This window comes from Micromesistius poutassou (assembly GCF_964030765.1).
Source record: "Micromesistius poutassou genome assembly, chromosome: 14".
In the NCBI taxonomy this organism is placed as follows: Eukaryota; Metazoa; Chordata; class Actinopteri; order Gadiformes; family Gadidae; genus Micromesistius; species Micromesistius poutassou.
The window spans coordinates 18,493,261-18,514,667 of record NC_140284.1 but is presented as its reverse complement, the minus strand read 5'-3'; the positions used below and the strand labels follow the sequence as shown (position 1 = coordinate 18,514,667).

Genomic DNA, 21,407 nt, shown 5'->3' with positions numbered 1-21,407 from the left:
ATTTAATCTAATTTTGTTTTATCCACAATGTCTCTTCTCTCTGGCTTATTGTGTTTGATCTTATTTTAACTTGGTTTATTTCAGCTCAGTTTATTTTAATTGAGTCTTTGCTTATCATTAATTTCTCATGATGCTTACATACCTCAACCCCCCTTCTCAGGAACGACCTTTGACCCCCTCGGTCAGTCCAAAGGCCCCGCCCCTCCCTTAGAGGCCCGTAATGATGACACGTGAGTCGACCATCAGCTGCAAAAACAACATTATAATAAACAGCACATTACAACAGCCTCTAATATTGATGATGGATATTTAATTCATACATATATTTTGATTGCTACTTTTACACATAAGAGAGTACTGCGTAATACACATGTTGGGAAAAAATCCTGGTCTGCAACATCAATTCAAGAAGATGGCAGAGCATGGCTGCTCATTAAACCAGTCAAACAGATGTGAACATCTCAATGGATTAGTGAGCCAAGTATTCTTCAGCACCGACCCCTAACATTTCTGAATAAAGGGGGGGGTTTGTAAGGGTTTCACAGTGGTCTGTTCCCCATTGGCTCTACTAGGTAATGTGCTCCTCTTGGTTCTCTGTGGACCTCCATATTTTGTTGTGGCTAGTGAACTGTGTTCTCTGGGGCTTCCAGACCCGAGGAGAAGATCAAGATCCTGGAGAAGAGAGTGAACGAGCTGATCGCCGAAAGCTGCATCGCACACAGCCAGGGCTCCCTGCAGCTGGTCAGTATAGGAGACTTACCAAGAGGACCTAAAGTCCCATATCCAGTCGACTAAGGGGCAATCCTTTAGGAAGCATGCACAGTGGACTAAAAGAAACACACGTAGTGGATTTAGAGAACCATGTGTGGAGGGCATAGAGGACCATGTGTAGTGGACCTAGTGAACCATGTGTAGTGGTCTACTGCTGCAGGGTCAGCCCCTTTGGAAGCATGCCAATTGGACAAGGTTCCATACTTTAGGGACCACGGTAATAAAATCAAGCATTTAATGACCTCAAGGGGGAAACACAATAAAACTGGTTAGCTAGTCCAGTTTCTTAGTCAATCAGTTTTAGGTCTTAATGGGAAATATGGCCTTGAACAGTTAGTGTGTGTCCCTGTGTGCATGTCCAGGCCCTTGAGAAGGCCAAGGAGGCGGGCAGGAAGGAGCGGGCGCTGGTGAGACAGAGAGAACAGTCCGGAAACGCCGACCACATCAACCCTGACCTCACCTACGCTGTAAGGAACAAGGTCTTCAGTTTTCTCACGGCGGTGCCCATACTAAAGTCCTGTGACCACATTGCACGACAACTCCGTTCTGAGCAAAATAAATGTGTTTTCCATGTCAGACGTCTAAGACGTCGATGCAAGCCCTTTACAAGTACCAGTCCTATTTTCTGCCGTTTCTTAGCCCCTCTGGCTCTGTTCGGAGCCTGTTTGGAGGACCCACTACCTCAAGGAACAGCTCCAAACTGCTCCAAGCTGTTAGGGGGTAGAGACAGAATTGGGACATGGCTTTCGTATCCTCTATCCTACACGCAGACTGACGGACTGCTTCTGTTTTGCTGATTGGCTCCCCTCTAGGTGTTGTTTAACCTCGCCAACCAATATGCAAACAATGACATGTACCCGGAGGCTCTGAACACCTACCAGGTGATCGTGAAGAACAAGATGTTCACCAATGCAGGTGAGGGTCCGTGCAGACACAGTTAAGTTAAAGGCCCCTGGCTCTCTGTAGTGACACACTCATTGGGCTCCAGGTGGCGTCAATAGACATCACGTGATACTATCCACAAGTTTCCTGGGGTGGTTACTGGGTAAATGTGGGGCCACACTTCCGGCCACCCACTGCGCCTGACGCCTCCGCTGTGTTTTTAGCTGATCAGCTGGCAGGCTAATCACATCACAGTATGTAGTCGTTCTGTCGCTAAATAAAATGATGGCTTTAAAAAGCTCGGGAACAACGTGTGCCGTTCGAGGATGTACTTACAACTGGACAAAACGAAATAATTGGTTCATTCATTGTAATGAAAGAATGAATGACAGACGGCGATTGTTTACATCAATCTCGTAGTAACCGGTAGTGAAGCCCACAATTCGCATCACGGGGCGGTGGAAACTTGTGGATAGTTTAAGTCAATCAGAAACAGAGGTGCAATAATCTGCGACAAGCTCTAGTAATACTAGATATCTACTAGTCTCTAGAAATACTAGGGATCTACTGGTCTCTTGTATAACTACTTATTTACTGGTTTCTAGAATCACCAGGATTCTACTGGTTTCTAGTTCGACCTGGTATCTACTGGTCACTAGTTATACTAGATATCTACTGGGCTTGAATAATACCTGGTATCTACTGGTATCTAGCATTGCTAGGTATCTACTTGTATCTACTAGTATTACTAGTATTACTTGCTATCTACTGGTCTCTAGTAATATTAGTTATCTATTGTTCTCTAGTATCACCAGGTATCTACTGGTTTCTAGTTAGACCTGTATCAACTGGTCTCTAGTAATAGCTGGTTTCCACTGGTCTCTAGTAATACTCTGTATCTACTGGTCTCTAGTAATACTCAGTATCTTCTGGTCTTTAGTAATACTCAGTATCTTCTGGTCTTTAGTAATACTTGGTATCCACTGGTCTCTAGTAATACTTGGTATCTACTGGTCTCTAGTAATACTTGGTATCTACTGGTCTCTAGTAATACTCAGTATCTTCTGGTCTCTAGTAATACTTGGTATCTACTGGTCTCTAGTAATACTTGGTGTATACTGGTCTCTAGTAATACTTGGTGTCTACTGGTCTCTAGTAATACTCTGTATCTACTGGTCTCTAGTAATACTCAGTATCTTCTGGTCTCTAGTAATACTCAGTATCTTCTGGTCTTTAGTAATACTCTGTATCTTCTGGTCTCTAGTAATACTCTGTATCTTCTGGTCTCTAGTAATACTCTGTATCTATTTGTCTCTAGTAATACTTGGTGTCTACTGGTCTCTAGTAATAGCAGCTATCTCCTGGTTTCCCGTGAGGTTTCCAGTCTGACCTTGTGACCGGTTCCCTTTGCCCCCCCCCCGCTCCTCCCAGGGCGGCTGAAGGTGAACATGGCCAACATCTACTTCAAGCAGAAGAACTACCCCAAGGCCATCAAGTTCTACCGCATGGCCCTGGACCAGATCTCCAACGCCCACAAGGAGACGCGCATCAAGATCCTGCAGAACATCGGCGTGGTCTTCGTCCGCATGGGCCAGTACTCGGACGCCGTCACCTCCTTCGAGCACATCATGAGCGAGAGCCCCAACGTGCGCACCGGCTTCAACCTGATCCTGTGCTACTACGCCACGGGGGACCGCGACCGCATGAAGAAGGCCTTCCAGAAGCTCATCGCCGTGCCGCTGGGCATCGGCGAGGAGGACAAGTACATCCCCACCAACGTGAGCCGCCGGGCCTGCTCTCCCAGCCGGTCCAGGACCGGCTTTCGCTGTAGGGTCCCCCCTCTGTTTAACCACCAGGTGTGATGTGGATTAGCCGTTAGAACGGGTTTCAAGATCCACCCTGTTTGGGACGTCACAAGTGGCGGGGTCCACCTGGTGGTAAAATGGGGGCCCCTTGAAGAGTGACTAGACTAGATTGCTTTTATGACTTTGCTGTCATCTAGTGGTTAAATTCTCTCTCTCTCTCTCTCTCTCTCTCTCTCTCTCTCTCTCTCTCTCTCTCGCTTGGTTCTCTCTCTCACAATCATAGGATGACACTCACGCCAATCTGGTCACCGAAGCGATCAAAAACGACAAGCTCCACCAGATGGAGAGGGAGCGGTAAAACACACTTCTCTGCGACACACGCACACACTTCTCTTAAGTGCCACCCCCCCCTCCCCCCCTCCCCCCACCCTAACCCATCACTGCACCATCCCCCTGTTCCTCCACTTCCTCTTCAACCCTCCCTTACAGGAAGTCTCTGGCGGAGAAGTTCATCATGACGTCAGCCAAGCTCATCGCCCCGGCCATCGAGAGCTCCTTTGCCGCGGGATTCGACTGGTTTGTTTTTCCGCCCACCGCCACCAGATGGGGCTCAGATAATTACATTCGATGCCTCTTGGGATCTATTGAGATTAGCAATGGTTGAGGAATACAATTGAATGGTCAATATGCCGGTTAGTTACTTGTTACAATGGGTGGTAAAAAAAGGGTGGTGTGGGTTATTTCTAATGGTTAGCGGGTATCGACTCTCAGCTCAAAGGGTGTGGGTTCCGACCCCATGTGTGCCGTCTACCTGTAGGAATATTTGAGCAAGATGTCGAACCCCTATCGGCTCCTTTCACATTTTTTTGTATTGTCGTTTTGGATTAAAGCTAAATTTACATGAAATAATGGGCTGAGATTAAAGACCACGTGCAAATGAGCTATTGTCGTGTTCTGTAGGTGTGTGGACATGGTGAAGAGTTCCCAGTATGTGGAGCTGGCCAATGATCTGGAGATCAACAAGGCCATCACCTACCTCCGACAGAAGGACTTCAAACAGGTGAGGGCCACAGGGTTGGAGAGCAGCTAGCACGCTCCAGAGCAGCCCCTAGAGCAGCCTTGGGTCGGGGCCCAGAATGGGTGGTGATCAAGTAGGAGGTGGGTCGCGACAGGACAACGTACGGAACCCAACCTCTGCAAACAATGAAAGGATCACCGATTCCAGGGTACTCAGAGTTTCTGAGGTATATTCTTATTATTTGTGTTATTATTTTCTTGGCAGCAGGTGTCAATTTCATAATCAGAAAGTTATCCCTTGATTGGCCAACTCTCCCTTCTCTCACTCACTCCATTCTTTAATCTCTCTCTCTCTCTCTGTCTCTCTCTTGCTCCGTCTTTTTGTCTCTCTCCATCTGCATGGCTCAGGTTGAGGTATGTGTGTCTTCTGTTTCTTTGGTGTGTGTGTGTGTGTGTGTGTGTGTGTGTTTTGTGTCTTTTGTTTTTATGCACACTCTGCATGTAAACCCTAGCATCCCCCCCCCTTAGCATCGCTAACGCTGTACCTCCTGTGTGTGTTGAACTATAGTAGACTACCAGATAACCCCCAATGTCCCAAGCCTAGCCTGTCCCTGGCCCATCTTTTAAGCAAGACGTCTTTGTGGCTTTGGATAAAAATTCAAAATGACTTAAGTGTGTAAATAACTCAACCTCCCTGGAGTGAAATCCCACAGATCTCCACCAGGTTGTGCTCCCGAGTCACAGTGCACAATTTCAATGACAGTAAAATTGTATTATCCTGCTAGCAATTATAAGTGTGATCTTTTTTTTTTTGGACTAGTAAACCTTTGAAGAAAGCCAAAGGAAAGGCATGTCACTGTGTTGACATGCATGATAGGAAGCAGATGGGGTGGGGAGACAGGCCCCCCCTTGATCCACTTATTGAAGCATCTGCAGTGTTTTATGAGGACATTGTTTCATTGAGTTGTCCATGGATGTATTAAATGGACCGGATGGGGTTCACCAACATTCAATTTTCATTTGTTTCAATGAAACACGCTCCCCTAGCACATCGTTTTGACTTAAAGCTTTGTGTATTGCCTATTCACAAGCAGGCAATTTGAAACATTGGGAATCGATGTTAAAAAATAGTTTTAGGTGAAATTCATATTTCCTACACTGACAAGCAAACCAATAAAGTGAAACGCAGTGTGTAATAGATAACCCCCACCACCTCCCCCGGCTTCAGGGAATACACACTGACATGGAAACCCTGGGGTTAAAGGTCAGGTTGAGTTTGCACCCTGACGGGCGTCTCTGTTTCTTTTTTTTCCCAGGCGGTCGAGTCGCTGAAGATGTTTGAAAAGAAGGACAGCCGGGTGAAGAGTGCCGCCGCCACCAACCTCTCCTTCCTCTACTTTCTGGTGAATAACTTTAGTGTGGTGCCATGCTCCTCTCCACCACTAGGGGAGCACTGCGTTTGTTTAAACCCAAACCAACTGCTTTTTAATCTGAATTAAAAGTCGCAAGTTTGCCTAAATCCATGATTATATTTTAATTGGCTTAAGAGTATTTAGTATTTAGTCCTATGTCTTATATATATATATATATATATATTACGACCAAAATCTGAAAAATCTAAATTAATTTATTACATTGTTTACGTTTTGATTCATAACACTCCTCCAAAACCCTGCTATACCTCCACCCCCTCTAACCTTTGACCTTTGACCTGGGGACCTCCCAGGAGAAGGACTACGAGCAGGCGGACCGCTACGCCGACCTGGCCATGAGCGCGGACCGCTACAACCCGGCCGCGCTCATCAACAAGGGGAACACGTGCTTCGTGAGGCAGGACTACGACAAGGCGGACGAGTTCTACCGGGAGGCCCTGAGGAACGACTCCTCCTGCACCGAGGCCCTCTACAACCTGGGTGAGCTCCCCGCGGACCAAGGCGCGTGTGGGGACACAGCCGGGGACACGGGGCCCATGCACTTGGCAGAAGGGCTCGCGCCAAGTGGGGGATTTTCTATAGGGATGCACCGAAATTTCGGCCACCGAAAATTGCGAAAAGCGCATTTTCGGCTTTCGGCCGAAACACTTTTATCACCGAAACAACACGGCCGAAACAGGAAATTGTGATGACGCAAACAAAAACCGCGGCCAGCACACGCTTGTCTGGATAAGCGCCTCTGCGCCAACATGTCTGCGGTGTGGGCATATTTCCTTCCATATATCTATAGGTTCCATAGATCAACAGTGAAACATTGTGAAACAAATGACACCTCTAGCTAAATGTAGTAATCTAGAGAACCAGCTACAACCTTGTTTTCATCCAAACGAGCCGTCTTTAGCGACGGCTCGCTATGACACCGCTTCTATGAGCTGTCGGCTATCAGCCTCGAGTTTAGGGACCGTCCGCAAAGTGCCGACAGCTTCTATGAGCTGTCGGCTAGAGCTTAGGGACCGTCTGCAAAGTGCAAAACGGAAAACGGTGTTGTTGTTTTCTCAGTGCTAAATAAATATTTTTATACTTTTAATAATTGTAATTGATTTATTCTTTGAATTGCAATGCCTTGATTTTAGTGAGGTTAGTACACAGTCATAGCTATAAATGCAATGGTAGGCCTACTAATAATTGGCATAATAATTTATTTCGGTGTTTCGGTTTTCGGTTTTCGACCTTGGTTTCCTCATTTTCGGTTTTCGGTTTCGGCCAAGAATTTTAATTTCGGTGCATCCCTAATTTTCTATGTTTCATTTGTCAGCAATACGGAGTGTGGGCGTTAAGGTCACCGAACGAGACCATGCCCATAACAGACCCTCCGAAGAATAAGTCCCGCCTCCGAGGCTCCGGTTCCCTCTATCAAATGTCTATGGGGAATAACATGGGGGTTTCTGACTGATCGTACATAACAAACTCTGTAGGTGGCGGAGAAGTAAAAGCTGCGTCACGTTTTGAACTACACACATTTTTCATCTAGTTTCGACTGTGTTTTTGGATTGTCTGTGCCGTTAAAGAAGTAAACGATTATTAATGCTACTTTAACGGCACCAAAAATCCAAAAACCCAGTTGAAACTAGATGAAAACGGACAACGAAAACCCTGTGTTATTTCCCATTGACATTTGACCGAGGGAACCGGGAGCCTCGGAGGCGGGACTTATTCTTCAGAGGTCAACTGGGTTTGAGAAAGCATGATTGACAGGTGTTTGTAAATGGACGATTATTTGTAACCCACAGAAGACGATTCACAGTGCGTCTAACCCAATCCACAAATATTTGGTATTTGTGCTCCGTAAAATGATATCCACATGGCTAAATCAAGATCAACAAATACACATCTTTGAGTTGTGTCTTATAAAATATGTGATTTATTTCTGTGAATCGTCTTCTGCGAGTCACAAATATTAAGAGTCCAATAAAAATGTCCATCTTTGCGGTGCCCCTGGCCAGGGCTGACCTATAAGAGGCTGAACCGACTGGAGGAGGCTCTCGATGGGTTCCTGAAGCTCCACGCCATCCTGAGGAACAGCTCCCAGGTCATGTTCCAGCTGGCCCACCTGTATCCTCGTGTATTATCGGGCGGTTGTCATTGAACGTGTGTAATATCGTGTAATAGAGTATGTTTATCTGTGTGCGTTGGTCCTTGAGATTGTTTATCTGTGTGTTTTATTATTGTGTTATTATTGTGTGTGTGTGTGTGTTTTCTCCTAGAGACAATGTATTTGTGTGTGTGTATTATTGTGTAACAGAGTATGTGTGTATAATGTGTGTTGGTACTCTAGTACGTGTGTATCTGTCTGTGTGTATTTCTCCTAGAGACAATGTATTTGTGTGTGTGTGTATTACTGTTTACTATTCCTTGACCCCCCCCCCCCCCCCCGCCAGCTATGAGCTTCTGGACGACCCCCAGCAGGCCATGGATTGGCTAATGCAACTGATCAGCGTGACCCCCACTGACCCCCAGGTGCTGGCCAAGCTGGGGGGGCTCCATGACGTGGAGGGAGACAAGCCCCAGGCCCTGCAGTACTACTCAGAGGTACACACACCCGCTGGCGTCTGGGCTTTGACTGGTCTGCTCTGGTCTGGGTCAGACTGGTCTTGGTCACACTGGTCTAGTTCGGCTCTGACTGGTCCGGGTTGGACCGGTCTGGTTTGGGTTTGACTGGTCCGGGTTGGGTTTGACTGGTCTGGTCTGAACTGGTCCTGGGCCGGGTCTGATTTTGATCTGGTCTATGGTTTGGTCTTCCTGGGGAAAGTATGTGGCATTCCAGGGGTACGTAATGGTAAACATAAGTCACACACAGTAAATATAAATATCACAGTAAATATCGATATAGTATTGTACCAAATTTAGCAGTTGTACTACTCTCTCTGAGCATTGTAACAAATAGATCCTTTGGCACTTTATTTATCTTGAGTGTGTTTCACTTCTGGTGAATGTATCCACGGTGCGTTCTGTTCTCGATGCTAATTGGGCCGCCTTCCACCTCTGACGTCACGATCATTGTCTAGCTCTGGTCTGGTATGGAAACTTGGATATTCGCATAACTGAACCCAGATGAGTCTTAAGATGTGCTCCGTGTCCGTCCAGTCCTTCAGACACTTCCCGTCCAACATGGCGGTGATCGAGTGGCTGGGGGCGTACTACATAGAGACCCAGTTCTGTGAGAAGGCCATCCAGTACTTTGAGCGGGCCATGCTCATCCAGTGAGTAACTGTTTGCTACACGCCGGTCACCGCGGTAACTGAACCTGAGTCTGTTCACTACACACACACACACACACACACACACACACGCTGGTATCCATGGTTACTACACTGTCTGTTCACTGCCCACTGATGATGTCAGCATGATGGCCACACTGTGTTCAGGGCCCAGTGGTAACCCTGGTGACCACACTGTTCACTACCATTTATAAAACGGGTGGCTTAAATCAAGCGATCTGATTGGTTCCTAACTGTTGTATGATGAGCGTATACACGCAGCTAAGACGCCCAATCAGTTGACAGAGTTCAGTATCACTTCGCACCTAACTTGAACTGTTGTTTATTTATATATAAAAGCAATAGCATAGTTCACTGAAGCCTAAAAACATGTTGATTGATGGAGAGGGTGGAAATGTTGTAAAGCAATAGGCACACGGTGAGTGAACTCGATAGTAGGCTAAATTGCCGGCGAACCGACCGTTTCTAGCCTTATCTCTGAAGGACGCTACAGTGTGTTGCATAGCAACCGCCACGCACTTTGCAGGCAGCCAGGAGGGACTACATTTTTGTATTCGTTAAAAAAATGCTTTTCCGACTTTCTCGTTTTTTCAAAATTGAGGGTGTCTATGACATTCATTTTGCCATACTTACGTAACCGCTTTATAAAAGCAATAGATCACTTCAGTGTGTGGAATGTTCTCATTATACCACCGTTAAGGGGCGTTGGACGAGAACATCCTGTCGTGATCTATTGCTTAAGCATACTCCCTGGTGCAGTGAGCATATACCATTCTGTGTCGTGTTCTCTCAGGCCCACTCAGGTCAAGTGGCAGCTGATGGTGGCCAGCTGTTACAGGAGAAGTGGTCAGTCTGTTTATGTCAAGTAGCATGTAACGTACTGTACTAGCATGTAAAGTATAAGCAGAATGTAAAGTATATATAAAGTATTAGCAGCATGTAAAAGTAGAGTGTAAAGTATTGGTAAATCAAGTATTACAGAGTTAATCTGTGAGTGTTTTTCTTCACAGGCAACTACCAGCAGGCCCTGGAGACTTACAAAGACATCCACCGCAAGTTCCCAGAAAACATAGAATGTAATCACACACCACAACACTAGAAATACAACTGCTACACCGTTAATAATGTAATAATGTATATCGAAGCTGAATGTGGATATTATTGTGTGTATCCAGGCTCATCAGGCTGTGTCCTGACGGTGTGTGTATTCATGTGTGTTTGGATGTGTGTATCCAGGTCTTCGGTTCCTGGTCAGGCTGTGTACTGAGTGTGTGTGTTGATGTGTGTGTATCCAGGTCTTCAGGCTGTGTTCTGACGGTGTGTGTATTCATGTGTGTTTGGGTGTGTGTATCCAGGTCTTCAGGCTGTGTTCTGACGGTGTGTGTATTAATGTGTGTTTGGGTGTGTGTATCCAGGTCTTCAGGCTGTGTTCTGACGGTGTGTGTTATTCATGTGCGTATCCAGGTCTTCGGTTCCTGGTCAGGCTGTGTACTGACATGGGGTTGAAGGAGGTTCAGGAGTATGCCACCAAGATGAAGAAAGTAGAGAAGATGAAGGAGATCAGAGAACAGGTACAACGCACACACACGCACGCATGCACGCGCACGCGCACACACACACACACACACACACACACACACACACACACACACACACACACACACACACACACACACACTTATGAAAATTTTTTTTTTCATAGAAACGGTAGAAACTGTTATTCACACAAACAAATGTAATCTATTTTTTATATCCTTCCTCCCCCCCCAGAGGGTGAGGTCGGGGAGGGAGGGCAGTGCCAGAGCGCGGCGAGAGGGGCGAGAGGGGAGCGCAGGCAGTGGTGAGTAACCGTGACACCGGCCAATAAACCGCCAGGAAACACTTGCATGTGACCTAGAAGGGCCAATGGTGTGCTAATAATGTGTATATATATATATATATATATATATATATATATATATTAGGGGTGTGCATCTCTCCAATAAAAGACGATTTGATGCGTATCTCGATACGCATCAAATACGATACGATTCAGGAACGATAAATTTTTTAAATGGAACGATTCGATTCAGAAGGATTTCGATTCGATTCTATGTGGCACGGCTCAATTCGAGAGGGTATGATGCAATGGATTTCTTGTTGAAAGTAGACAATCATTTCACAAAATAAATTCTCTAGTCTTTGATAAATCAAAAAGATTTATCAAAGACTAGAGAAGAAGTGTATTTGTTAGGGATGTGCATCTCTCCAATAAAAGACAATTCAATGTGTATCTCGATACATGGGGTACGATACGATTCAGGAACAATACATTTTTTAAATGGAACGATTCGATTCAGTTCGATTAAGAAGATTCGCATCTTTTAAATCAAAATTGATTTTCCGATTCAAATCGGTTTTTGTTACACCCCTAATATATATATATGTTGTCACTTACTACCACTCACATCTTGATCAGCCAGATTCTCTTCTTCTATGTCTCTCTTTCTTCCTACTCTCTGCTTCCTGTTTCCTGTGTTTGGTGGTGATGGTGGACAGGCCACGCCCCCTCACCCGTTCCCACTCCTCCCAAGAAGGAGAGAGACCTCTCTGGTACCTCACTGCACTATCTCTCTTACTGTCTCCCTTTACGTCTCGGCTGCCTCGTCTCTTGTCTTTCTCTTTTCTGCCCGTATCTCCATTCAGTTCGAAAGGCTACATTGTCATGGAAAATGTACATTTACATAGAAAAAATTAAAATAATTAGTGTATATATATATATATATAGATGAAGTGTAATCATTGAGATAGGGTAGTCAGGTTTTTTTCTCTGGCCGTCTCTCCCCATAATAGTGAGTAGATTACTGTAGTACTGCGTGGTTAGATATACAGATGCACGTGACCTCACACACGACCAATCAAATGAAGACTTTATGTATTTGATTCTTTTTTCCCATGATGCTTCAGGAGTGGATGTGAAACCAGGTGAGAGATTCGCTAAATTGATCAGATGGTTTGATTGATCAAACTTGTTGATGACTAGGCTGACTAAACAGATAACTGACTGAGTTTTGTGTTTGCAGGGTGCAATATAAATTGCACCGCTTACATATCCTTCTATATCCTGGCATGAACATAACTCTCAAGTTCAAGTTATTTTATTGTCAAATGCATAACAACATAACAGCATAGCAGCATAGCATTTCATAGCTGGCAATGAAATGTTTGTGTTCCAAACTCTCCTTAACAATGCAATATTAAAAATAAAATAAATAAAATATAAAGTAGTATAAAGACAAGAGTAAAAAGAGTAACAAAGAACAAAATGGTTTAAATAAACTAGAATATATATATATATATATATATGTATGTACAGCATATATATAACAATAACAATAAAGTGTCAATAAACTCCCTCTCCTCTCTCTCCACTTTCCTGTCAATGTTTGCACTGGTCACTGTATTGAAACAGGAGCGCGAGATGGGAGACAGTAAGAGGAGGGCCAGAGAGAGGCTGGGAGGGAGAGGGTAATACTGTAGGCCATAGAGGCTGGTGTGAGATATGTGAGAATACTTTGAGCTCCGCTGAGAGTTTTCTCCAAAGCCTGTGAAGTCTGTATCCGTGACCTGGAATCAGCCTCTATTTATCACTCCCTTCTCCATCCCTCCATCAATCCTTCCCTCCCCCCTCCATCCACCCATCTCTCTGTCTGTGAGTCCATCCATCCAGGCTCTCTGTGTAGAAATGTAAAAATATGAGAGATGGGAGAGAGAAATATAGGGAGAGGGGAAAAGAGAGAGGTTTGGAGACGGAGGGAAGGATTGAGAGAGGGAGACGGAGGTAGAGAGACGGAGATGGTCGTAGAGAGAGGGAGACGGAGGTAGAGAGACGGAGATGGTCGTAGAGAGAGGGAGACGGAGGTAGAGAGACGGAGATGGTCGTAGAGAGAGGGAGACGGAGGTAGAGAGACGGAGATGGTCGTAGAGAGAGGGAGACGGAGGTAGAGAGACGGAGATGGTCGTAGAGAGAGGGAGACGGAGGTAGAGAGACGGAGATGGTCGTAGAGAGAGGGAGACGGAGGTAGAGAGAGGAATATAGGGAGAAGGGAGATGTTCATGGAGAGAGAGGTAGAGAGAGGAAGACAGAGATAGGGAGAAGGGAGACGGAGGAAGAGAGAGGAAGATGGTCGTAGAGAGAGGGAGACGAAGGTAGAGAGGGAGATGTTTGTAGATAGACGTAAACAGCGGTAGAGAAAGGTGTGGTGATGAAGTGTGATGGACGTAATATTATCACAGTTCCATGTGCAGCAGAACTACAGCACTGACAATACAATACCTCTAGTACATCCATTATCCACACACGACACCCATCTCTCCCTTCCTATCTCTGACAGTCCACTCTCAGTGTTCTGGAAAGTGTCATCAGCCGAATGATGCAATAAAGCCATGCATCTGTTCAGCATTACAGGCCCACACACACACACACACACACACACACACACACACACATGCACACGCACACGCACACAGAGATAAGAAGTTGTGCTGCTCCTGTTGGGCTGCATCTTGCTGAGTTTCTCTGGCGACCAGGGGTATTATGGTCTGTCTGGGCTGAAGCTCCGCCCCCAGAATGTCACCAGTATATACTGAACCCACTGGGTCATTACACACGATACTGATACAGAGAGGACAGTGGTTGATGCAGCTTTAAACACCAACACTAACTCTTCCTACTGTTGATCACTTAATGATAATTATGTCTCTCTTGTCCGTCCAGACAGTGGAAACAGTAGCCAGGGCAACAGTTCCCGTGGTGACCGTCTGAGCACCAAGATGAGGTCCCTTCCTGGTTCCAACGAACCCTACGAATCCAGTGGCCAGAGAGATCTAGGTATAGGGGCTCTTACTACCCACTCACTCACTCACTCACTCACTCACTCACTCACTCACTCACTCACTGGCTATAGGTGGCTATAGGAGTGCAACTGGTGTCTGTGGTCATTAAATGAACAGAAAAGTAATAGTAAATTAACACTCACACTAGTAACAGTGTAATAAGATTGACATACTGGTAACATAACGGTACGATAACAGTTACATTATAGTAACACAACAACAGAGAGAACATAATAATGCCAACGGTGATCACCGACGTGTCTCTCTGTCTCCCCCTGGTGGCTCCAGACGCCTCCTACGTGGACCCGCTGGGCCCTCAGACGGAGAGACCGAAGACAGCCGCTAAGAAGCGGGGGGATGAGAGCGACTTCGCGGACGAGGAGCTAGGAGATGACCTACTTCCCGAGTGACGGCGCGTTATGTGTTTTATGTATTTATTTGTATTATAACGTCTTGTCTCATTGAAAACAAATTTAATAGCTACACTTTATATAGCTGATCTGAGCAGCCATGTTTGTCGGACGTTTACTTAAGAAACTCGTTTTGACAAGGCCATTTGTTTATATATAGAGTACCTTCTTATATATAGCCCAGACATATGGGCTATGGATTTATGGACTACTAGATTACGTTTCGTTTCCAACTGTTCTTTTTCTGCGCAACCACTGCAGCCTCACTTCCTCCAGACACAGCGCGAGTCCCCTCAGGACTGTCTGACACACGTGGGTGTTGAGGGGTTCAGCTGTTTGTTTTTCCACCTTATGGTCGTCAGGATTTCCATCTTCTGGGAATCGGGTGGAACCTCAGCAGAAGGTTTCCAACTTAAATCCAACAAGACTCACGGACGCAGTGGGGTGAGAGGAGCTTATATATATTTACGCTCTTGTCTTTCCATCACCCTACCTCGTTCGTCCTGACGCACATGTTTACCCCACAACTCTATAGAACTATTTTGATTAAATATTTTTTTTAAAACAATACCCGCTGTATCTCTTGTTTTCCTGACATTGCTGGTCTGTTTACTTATTCTTGCTGTGTGACTAGACGTGTGTTTCCAGCCGAAATCTGAACGGAACATATCCGAGCCTCTCTTGGCCGCTGCCTACCTCCACATCTTGTTCCGATGATGGGGAGGAGGAGGAGGAGGAGGAGGAGGCGATCGAGGGAGCGGGGAACAGAGGAGGAGGACAGACCGACAGCAGTGCGCGCCGAGCCAAGTCTCTCCGTCTCGTGTGTGTGGGCTACATCTCCCCTGTCCTCGCTCACGCCACGCGCCGTGGGTTTGTTCTTTATTTAGCGAGGCGCAGTTTCCTTCACGGTCGGGTCTCGAGTGTCACGGTTACGGTTCGATTTTAGATACCGTGAGGAAAAACGTGCGCGAAACCGCTCCGTTGCGCAATTGGACACAGACGTATACTTCCCGTACATCGGGACTACAGGAACTGTTTAATAGCCTATATTTTGTAAAGTTGTGTGTGTGTTGTTGTTGTTGTTGGAGCTTTCCGTCACTCACCGGAGTAGACTACGGTGAACGGACACCGGGTCTCCATGTGGTGGTTGAAACGGCGCGCGACGCCGCTCCGGCTGGGCGTGCTCGTGCTGCTCCTCTACCTGCTCCAGGTCGCGGCGACGGACGTGACGCGCGCGGGGCGCGTGAAGAAGAAGAAGCAGCCTGTGCCGGCGGCGTCCTCGCGGACCCGCCGGTGTCTGGACCTCCCGGAGGAGATACTCGAGCAGATGCTCGGGCGCCTCTCGGTGGGGGTCATGCAGGCTTTTCACCAAACTCTGCAGATCGCGCCCAGCGAGGGACGCAACCTCACGTGCCCCGCGGCCGGCCGCCTCCTCCAGAGTGACGCCAAGACCCGCGTGCCGGTCAACCTGCTCAGCCTGTCTCCCTGGGCCTACCGGTAGGACTAGGATACTTGTTCTGTCTTTTACTTAGGACGCTTTGGTCCTAAGTTAGGTGTAGAGAGTTCAGAGACATGCGGAGCAGGCTTGACGGATGAGACGGGTCATTAAGGATCAGCTATGGGTTGGACAGTGCGGAGACGGGTCATTAAGGATCAGCTATGGTTTGAACAGTGCGGAGACGGGTCATTAAGGATCAGCTATGGGTTGGACAGTGCGGAGACATTAAGGAGCAGGTTAGGGCTTCTGGCTATATGTCTACATTAGGAATTCAACCCAGTAGGCAACATTTTGGCACGGACACCGATGAGCATTGAAATGGCTAAGCTTATAGATTAGATGAAAAATGTCACACAAATACGTGCGTAAAAACAGATTTTAAGTGTAGTCCCATCCTTCATTATCCTTGTTTTCTGTTACTCTTTGGGGAGGCCTGAAATCTAAGCATTCTTCTATTATTTCTAATGCGCCTGTAACAAATAGCCTATACTTTTCTACTGCTCTCATTTTCTTATCTAGCATCTCCCACGACCCCATGAGGTATCCGCGCTTCATCCCCGAGGCCTACTGCCTGTGCACGGGCTGTCTGACGGGACCCGGCGGCAAGGAGAGCGCACGGCACCGCAGCACGCCCGTCTACACGCCCTCCGTCATCCTGCGACGCACGGGTGCGTGCGTTGCGGGCCGCCACGCGTACGTGGAGAGCTACGTGTCCGTGCCCGTGGGGTGCACGTGCGTCCCGCTGCTCGCGGAGGACCGAGAGGCGCAGAGCTGGAACCAGAGTTTGGACAGAGTCGCTCCTAAACATGGAGGAGAGACTGGAGTGACTAGCAGTAACAAGAATGTCTATAAAACCACCCCTGGAGGGCCGGTATAAAACAAGTGTGAAACCCCTGCGTTATTCCAACTAATCTAAAAACTACGAGGTGACTCGGGATTCGTTGGAATACAAAGCAACAGACAAGTGGCCCTCACAGATAAACATAAACACACAAATAAGAACAGTAACTTAAGCTTGGCCTGACGGCTAATAAGTCATGATTATTGATTGCTCTTTGAATCTTGGATCTTATCGTTAGTTAAGGAGCAAATAAATAAGTTGACACGCCACACCATTTCATGCAGGCCATACATGACAGCTATGTATCGATTATAGATATATAGGCCTATATATATTGCAAACACACCAGTCGACAAAAGGTTACAGCTGATGTCCATCTGTCACCGTGCTATAGTATTGTTTATACAGTACTTCAACACTTAAACCGATACTACTAGGATACTATACCGAACTGCAGGGAATTATTAAGCAGGAGGGGAATCGCCTCAACAGCGCTACCCCAAGTCTCAAGCGACTAACAGCCCAGAACCCTCAATATAGAGGCACGAATGAATGAAGCTATACGATACCTACCTATGATGTCAAATACAAATAGCCAAGAGTTTCTTGACACTATGACTCTGACAGTGACGAGTCAGACACCTCAATGAGACCCTTTATTAAAATCACTTTATTGAACCAATACTGTGTCGAAACATCTTTCAGTGTCTTTCAGTCTATTGGTCGCTCTGTGTGGAAACCTTCAGTACGTAACAGTCCAAGAAAGTGGGGGGGTGGGGGGGGGAGAAGAGCGACCAGCCTCCCTGGTGTAAGGCAGAGGCTCAACACCATTACATTAATTCAGAAACGAGAGAATTCTCCATTCCTTTCTTCATTTCTTTCATGGGTAAAGACGTGGTCCGAGCAGGTTACCTTCGACCGAGGATCGCTCGGGTTTCAGGGTTTCACGCTCCCCAAACCAATCGGGGGCTACCGTCAGAAACCGCCTGACCCGGGGAAGTAGGAAGGATAGAGGACGGCTAGAGGACCCCCCCACCCCCCACCCCCCCCCGACTCAGCAGGAGAGGAGGCGGGAGTCGTAGCTGGTGAAGCAGCGGAACTCGTTGGCCAGGTTCTTGTTGTGTTTGGGGAGGAAGCCGCACTTCCTCAGGCCAAGGAGGTCCTTGGCATGCTCCTCCATGATGGCTCCTGCAGGAGTGAGGACGAGGGAGGCAGGAGGCAGGAGACAGGGAGAGGGGAGAGGAGACACGGAGAGGGGGGGGTGGGGGAGAGATGAGGGGTGAGAGGAGATGGAGGATGGAGGAAAGTGGTGGTGAGAGGAGAGATGGACGTTAAGGGGGATGGAGAAGAGAGGAGGTGAGAAAATGGAGAGGAGAGGAGTTGTAGTTGAATCAGTAAGAGCCAGGAACATGGTCCACAATGTCTGATGCAACTAAGAGTATCCCCACACACTCATACCGTATATATTCTCTATATGAATGCGTGCCTGCAGCGTGTAAAGGCTCATTGCCTCCCGGCTGGACGGGTCTCACCTGTGCAGAGCAGCACCTTTCCCTTGCTCAGGTACTTCACTGTCTGGGTGACCTTCGACAGACACTCGAGGGCGAGGTAGGGGGGGTCCACCAGCACGATGTCGAAGCCCCCCTGCAGGGCAGCGGGCAGTGCCAGCGGCTCGTTATAGTCGTAGAAGAGGAAGTCATCGCCGTAGGCGGCGAAGCGCCGGTCGTACTCCAGCAACACTGCCGAGATGCGGTCCGAACCCTCTACGATGCCCTGCTTCAGCTTCTGGTACACACTGGGGGCGCTCACACACGCTATCCTGACACACACACACGCACGCACGCACATGCACGATCACACACGTTTAGGATTACATTGCATACTGGACCAATTTCAAAAATGTTTTTCCATACAAGTCCCTTAGACTGAAAATGTTCAGTCCCGACACTAAAACCAGCTCAATACAGCTCCCTTATCGAATGTAATAATAATTACAAATAACAAAGTTAAAGGCCTCACCTCCCACCATCTCCCGCCTCGTGGATCACCTCCTCAGCTAACCGGGTGGCAGTTACATCGTCATACCAGAACTGACTCATACCCTGAACACACACACACACACACACACACAGTCCATTGACATTCCTACTTTAATTTTAACTATGTATTGTAGCTTGCATGTCAGAGCTCTATAAATATTTTGACTTGACTCACCCCCATCAAGGTGTCCGTACCAAGTAGGGCGTGTTAGCCCTGTGTCTGTGTGTACTGTGTTTGTGTTCAGTGTGTGCTCCTACCCAGTCCTCTCCTACTGCTCCCACAGAGAATTTGTCTGCAGAGGTAGCGGTGGGGGCGTTGGTGTGGGATGTCTCGTTGTAGAACTCCTGCAGTGCGGCCAGCGTGTCCGCAGACAGCCGTGGCACGTCCTCATCGCTGTCACTCATCTCCTGAAAGCAGGAGACCAGACTGAAGCAGAGCTCAGCCTAACATCCACACTCAGGAGTCAAAGCATGTTCAGAATGTTACGTGTGTGTCTGCGCTGAGACTTGGGAAATGCTATCTACAAGTGAAGTGCATGCACTTTGATAGAGCTCAGACTGATGGACCACTATTCTCTCTCCTTGTGGCTTAAAACACCTCTGCAGATAATTCCTTGTCCTTTGGTAGAATGACGCTATGTCGCCCAACATCGCTAACAAATCAACTGGCTTGCGTATTTAATCTGCGTCAACTAATGTACAAAACACTTCTCCTTTGGTTTTATTTGTGTAATAACAATGTTTAAGGTGCATGACAGCACTTACTGTACCAGAGTGTGCAATGTGAATGCCTTGCTCTGCCAGTTGAGCTAAACATGGATAAACCCCCCTAACTATGGCGGTGTTAATGCCTTGCTCTACCAGTACTAGAATGGAAAAGAAGAAACTAGAATGGTAGGCGGCGAGGTCTTCAATCATCTGGTATGCGAGACTATAAATTAAGTTAAGATACTCATATAAAACAAACCAAAGCACTAGTGCCAGTTCAGGTCGTTTATTGCAGCTGAACATTGCTCATATTCATACATCTTCAATACGAGGTGTTTGCTGGGATCAATATATAGGGCAGCGACAGTTGACAGATCAATGATCGATGGAAACATCAATACTTTAAATAAGTACAAATGTAAGTGTTTAACCTCAGGCCAGGATTCTGGGGTCTTTAAAGACAGGACCTGTGTTTATTATGTTATCCGGTCTCCGGTCTCTCCCATAATAACCAACCTTTTGTCCAGTTGAAACCTAGTAATTGGTTAGTAACACATCTGCCGCATCCAAACAATCACAACACGTGAATCAGCGCGCACTGATGACGTACAGATCGAAGACTACGGGTTCCACAGAGGGTCTAAATTAGCTATTTCAGGGTTGTTGTTTTTTTACAGCTGTGTTGTAAAACGTGTTAAGTGATGTGGTATTGGATTAACAAAGTACGGGACTATAACGAGTGAATTAAACTTAATACCAATGAAAGGTATGATAATTTATCTGACATACACAACACTCAGGTTGAAATCATGAACGTATAAGAACAGGTTAAAAAACTGATTCGACTGGAATTGAGTGTTCAAAAAAGGTCATTATGCCTTCTCTGAAAGCGCTCCGAATAAGTGTAAAAAAACTTGTAAGAAACGTATTTTACCTACTTTTTAATGTAATTCTACATTTGACCACTTTGTGGAGACAGAGAACACGAAACCACCACTGTGTGCTACTGTTTGAGTCAGAAGCCACAGACTACCTTGAGATGCGGTGTCGTGTTAACGTGTCCTGTTGGGGGTAATTGTGAAATAAAATGTTTTTTTTCTTGAGAGTACTGCTCTGAGCTAATCAACCAATGTAGTAATTTGTATTAGTTTATGTTTTTTATTGTGAAAGCCATCTTTTCCAAACGGAAAGGTTTGAACAGAGTAATGGATAAGGTTAGTTAGGTATGTGTGTGCGTGGGTTTGTGTGCTTGGGATGGGAACATAATTATTCCTTTGTTTAAGGACAGAGAGTACCAGCTTTCAGTACAAGCCTTGTCATTTTATCATTTTAGCCATATTGAAAACGTGTGAAAATATTTATCCATAAATAACTACAGAAGGCTGACTATGCTATGTGAATATTAATGCATAATACATATAAAGACAGCTACTCAAAATATTCAGTTTAAAGTCAATTTTGTCTGCCTGCAATATGAGTATGTTTGAATCTATCATGTCTAATTGCTTTGTTCTTTTGTTTTCTCAGTTAACCAATAGCAGGATGGCATGGCTGAGCCAGGGGCGAGATACACAAACGATATTCCTCATCCTAATGGTGCCGCAGACGGGCGGCCAATCAGGTTGCGGTAACCGGTTGTGATGGCCAATGGGAAGACAGCAGGAGAGCATAGCTCCAGGTAAGGTGTGTGTGTGTGTGTGTGTGTGTGTGTCAACTTCAATGAAGTCCAGCTGTGGCCTCGAGGGACCTGAAGTGACCGTTACCATGGTGACCGGGTGCATGGCAGTATTTTTCTAGTCCCTGTCTGTCTGCAACTATCAGCCTTAAGGTCAAACCATCAGGGCGAGAGG

The 21,407-nt window shown here is 46.5% G+C and overlaps 3 protein-coding genes across 4 annotated transcripts in view; 2 read left to right on the top strand and 1 right to left on the bottom strand.

The window, feature by feature from the left end:
* The window catches only part of ift88 (intraflagellar transport 88 homolog), a 16,974-nt gene extending 2,056 nt beyond the window's left edge, over positions 1–14,918 (top strand). Inside the window, exons 6-24 of the mRNA XM_084478486.1 lie at positions 161–230; positions 651–741; positions 1,134–1,238; positions 1,584–1,686; positions 3,085–3,431; positions 3,742–3,812; positions 3,948–4,034; positions 4,419–4,518; positions 5,792–5,878; positions 6,202–6,388; positions 7,912–8,020; positions 8,347–8,497; positions 9,053–9,168; positions 9,980–10,032; positions 10,197–10,262; positions 10,651–10,757; positions 10,957–11,026; positions 13,943–14,056; positions 14,350–14,918. Coding sequence (XP_084334612.1) covers positions 161–230; positions 651–741; positions 1,134–1,238; positions 1,584–1,686; positions 3,085–3,431; positions 3,742–3,812; positions 3,948–4,034; positions 4,419–4,518; positions 5,792–5,878; positions 6,202–6,388; positions 7,912–8,020; positions 8,347–8,497; positions 9,053–9,168; positions 9,980–10,032; positions 10,197–10,262; positions 10,651–10,757; positions 10,957–11,026; positions 13,943–14,056; positions 14,350–14,471 — 2,156 coding nt within the window. The 3' untranslated portion in view covers positions 14,472–14,918. The remainder of the gene's footprint in view (positions 1–160; positions 231–650; positions 742–1,133; positions 1,239–1,583; positions 1,687–3,084; positions 3,432–3,741; positions 3,813–3,947; positions 4,035–4,418; positions 4,519–5,791; positions 5,879–6,201; positions 6,389–7,911; positions 8,021–8,346; positions 8,498–9,052; positions 9,169–9,979; positions 10,033–10,196; positions 10,263–10,650; positions 10,758–10,956; positions 11,027–13,942; positions 14,057–14,349) is intronic.
* Positions 14,919–15,607: 689 nt separating this feature from the next.
* Positions 15,608–16,846, top strand: il17d (interleukin 17d; the record flags this gene model as incomplete). The annotated part of the gene is made up of 2 exons (XM_084478216.1): positions 15,608–15,968; positions 16,489–16,846. The coding sequence occupies exons 1-2, from the start codon at positions 15,610–15,612 to the stop codon at positions 16,844–16,846; spliced, it is 717 nt and encodes a 238-aa protein (XP_084334342.1). The 5' UTR covers positions 15,608–15,609.
* Positions 16,847–17,860: 1,014 nt separating this feature from the next.
* On the bottom strand, positions 17,861–20,143 carry eef1akmt1 (EEF1A lysine methyltransferase 1). 2 transcript variants are annotated; one of them, XM_084477999.1, is made up of 5 exons: positions 20,074–20,143; positions 19,108–19,257; positions 18,830–18,912; positions 18,343–18,629; positions 17,861–17,998 (listed from the first exon to the last, which is right to left on the bottom strand). In XM_084477999.1, exons 2-5 carry the CDS (start codon positions 19,252–19,254, stop codon positions 17,865–17,867), a joined length of 651 nt encoding a protein of 216 aa, XP_084334125.1. In that variant the 5' UTR covers positions 19,255–19,257; positions 20,074–20,143; the 3' UTR covers positions 17,861–17,864. The 2 variants fall into 2 exon arrangements, with proteins under 2 accessions (XP_084334125.1, XP_084334126.1); XM_084478000.1 differs by having other exon boundaries at positions 19,989–20,120.
* Positions 20,144–21,407: the final 1,264 nt, after the last annotated feature.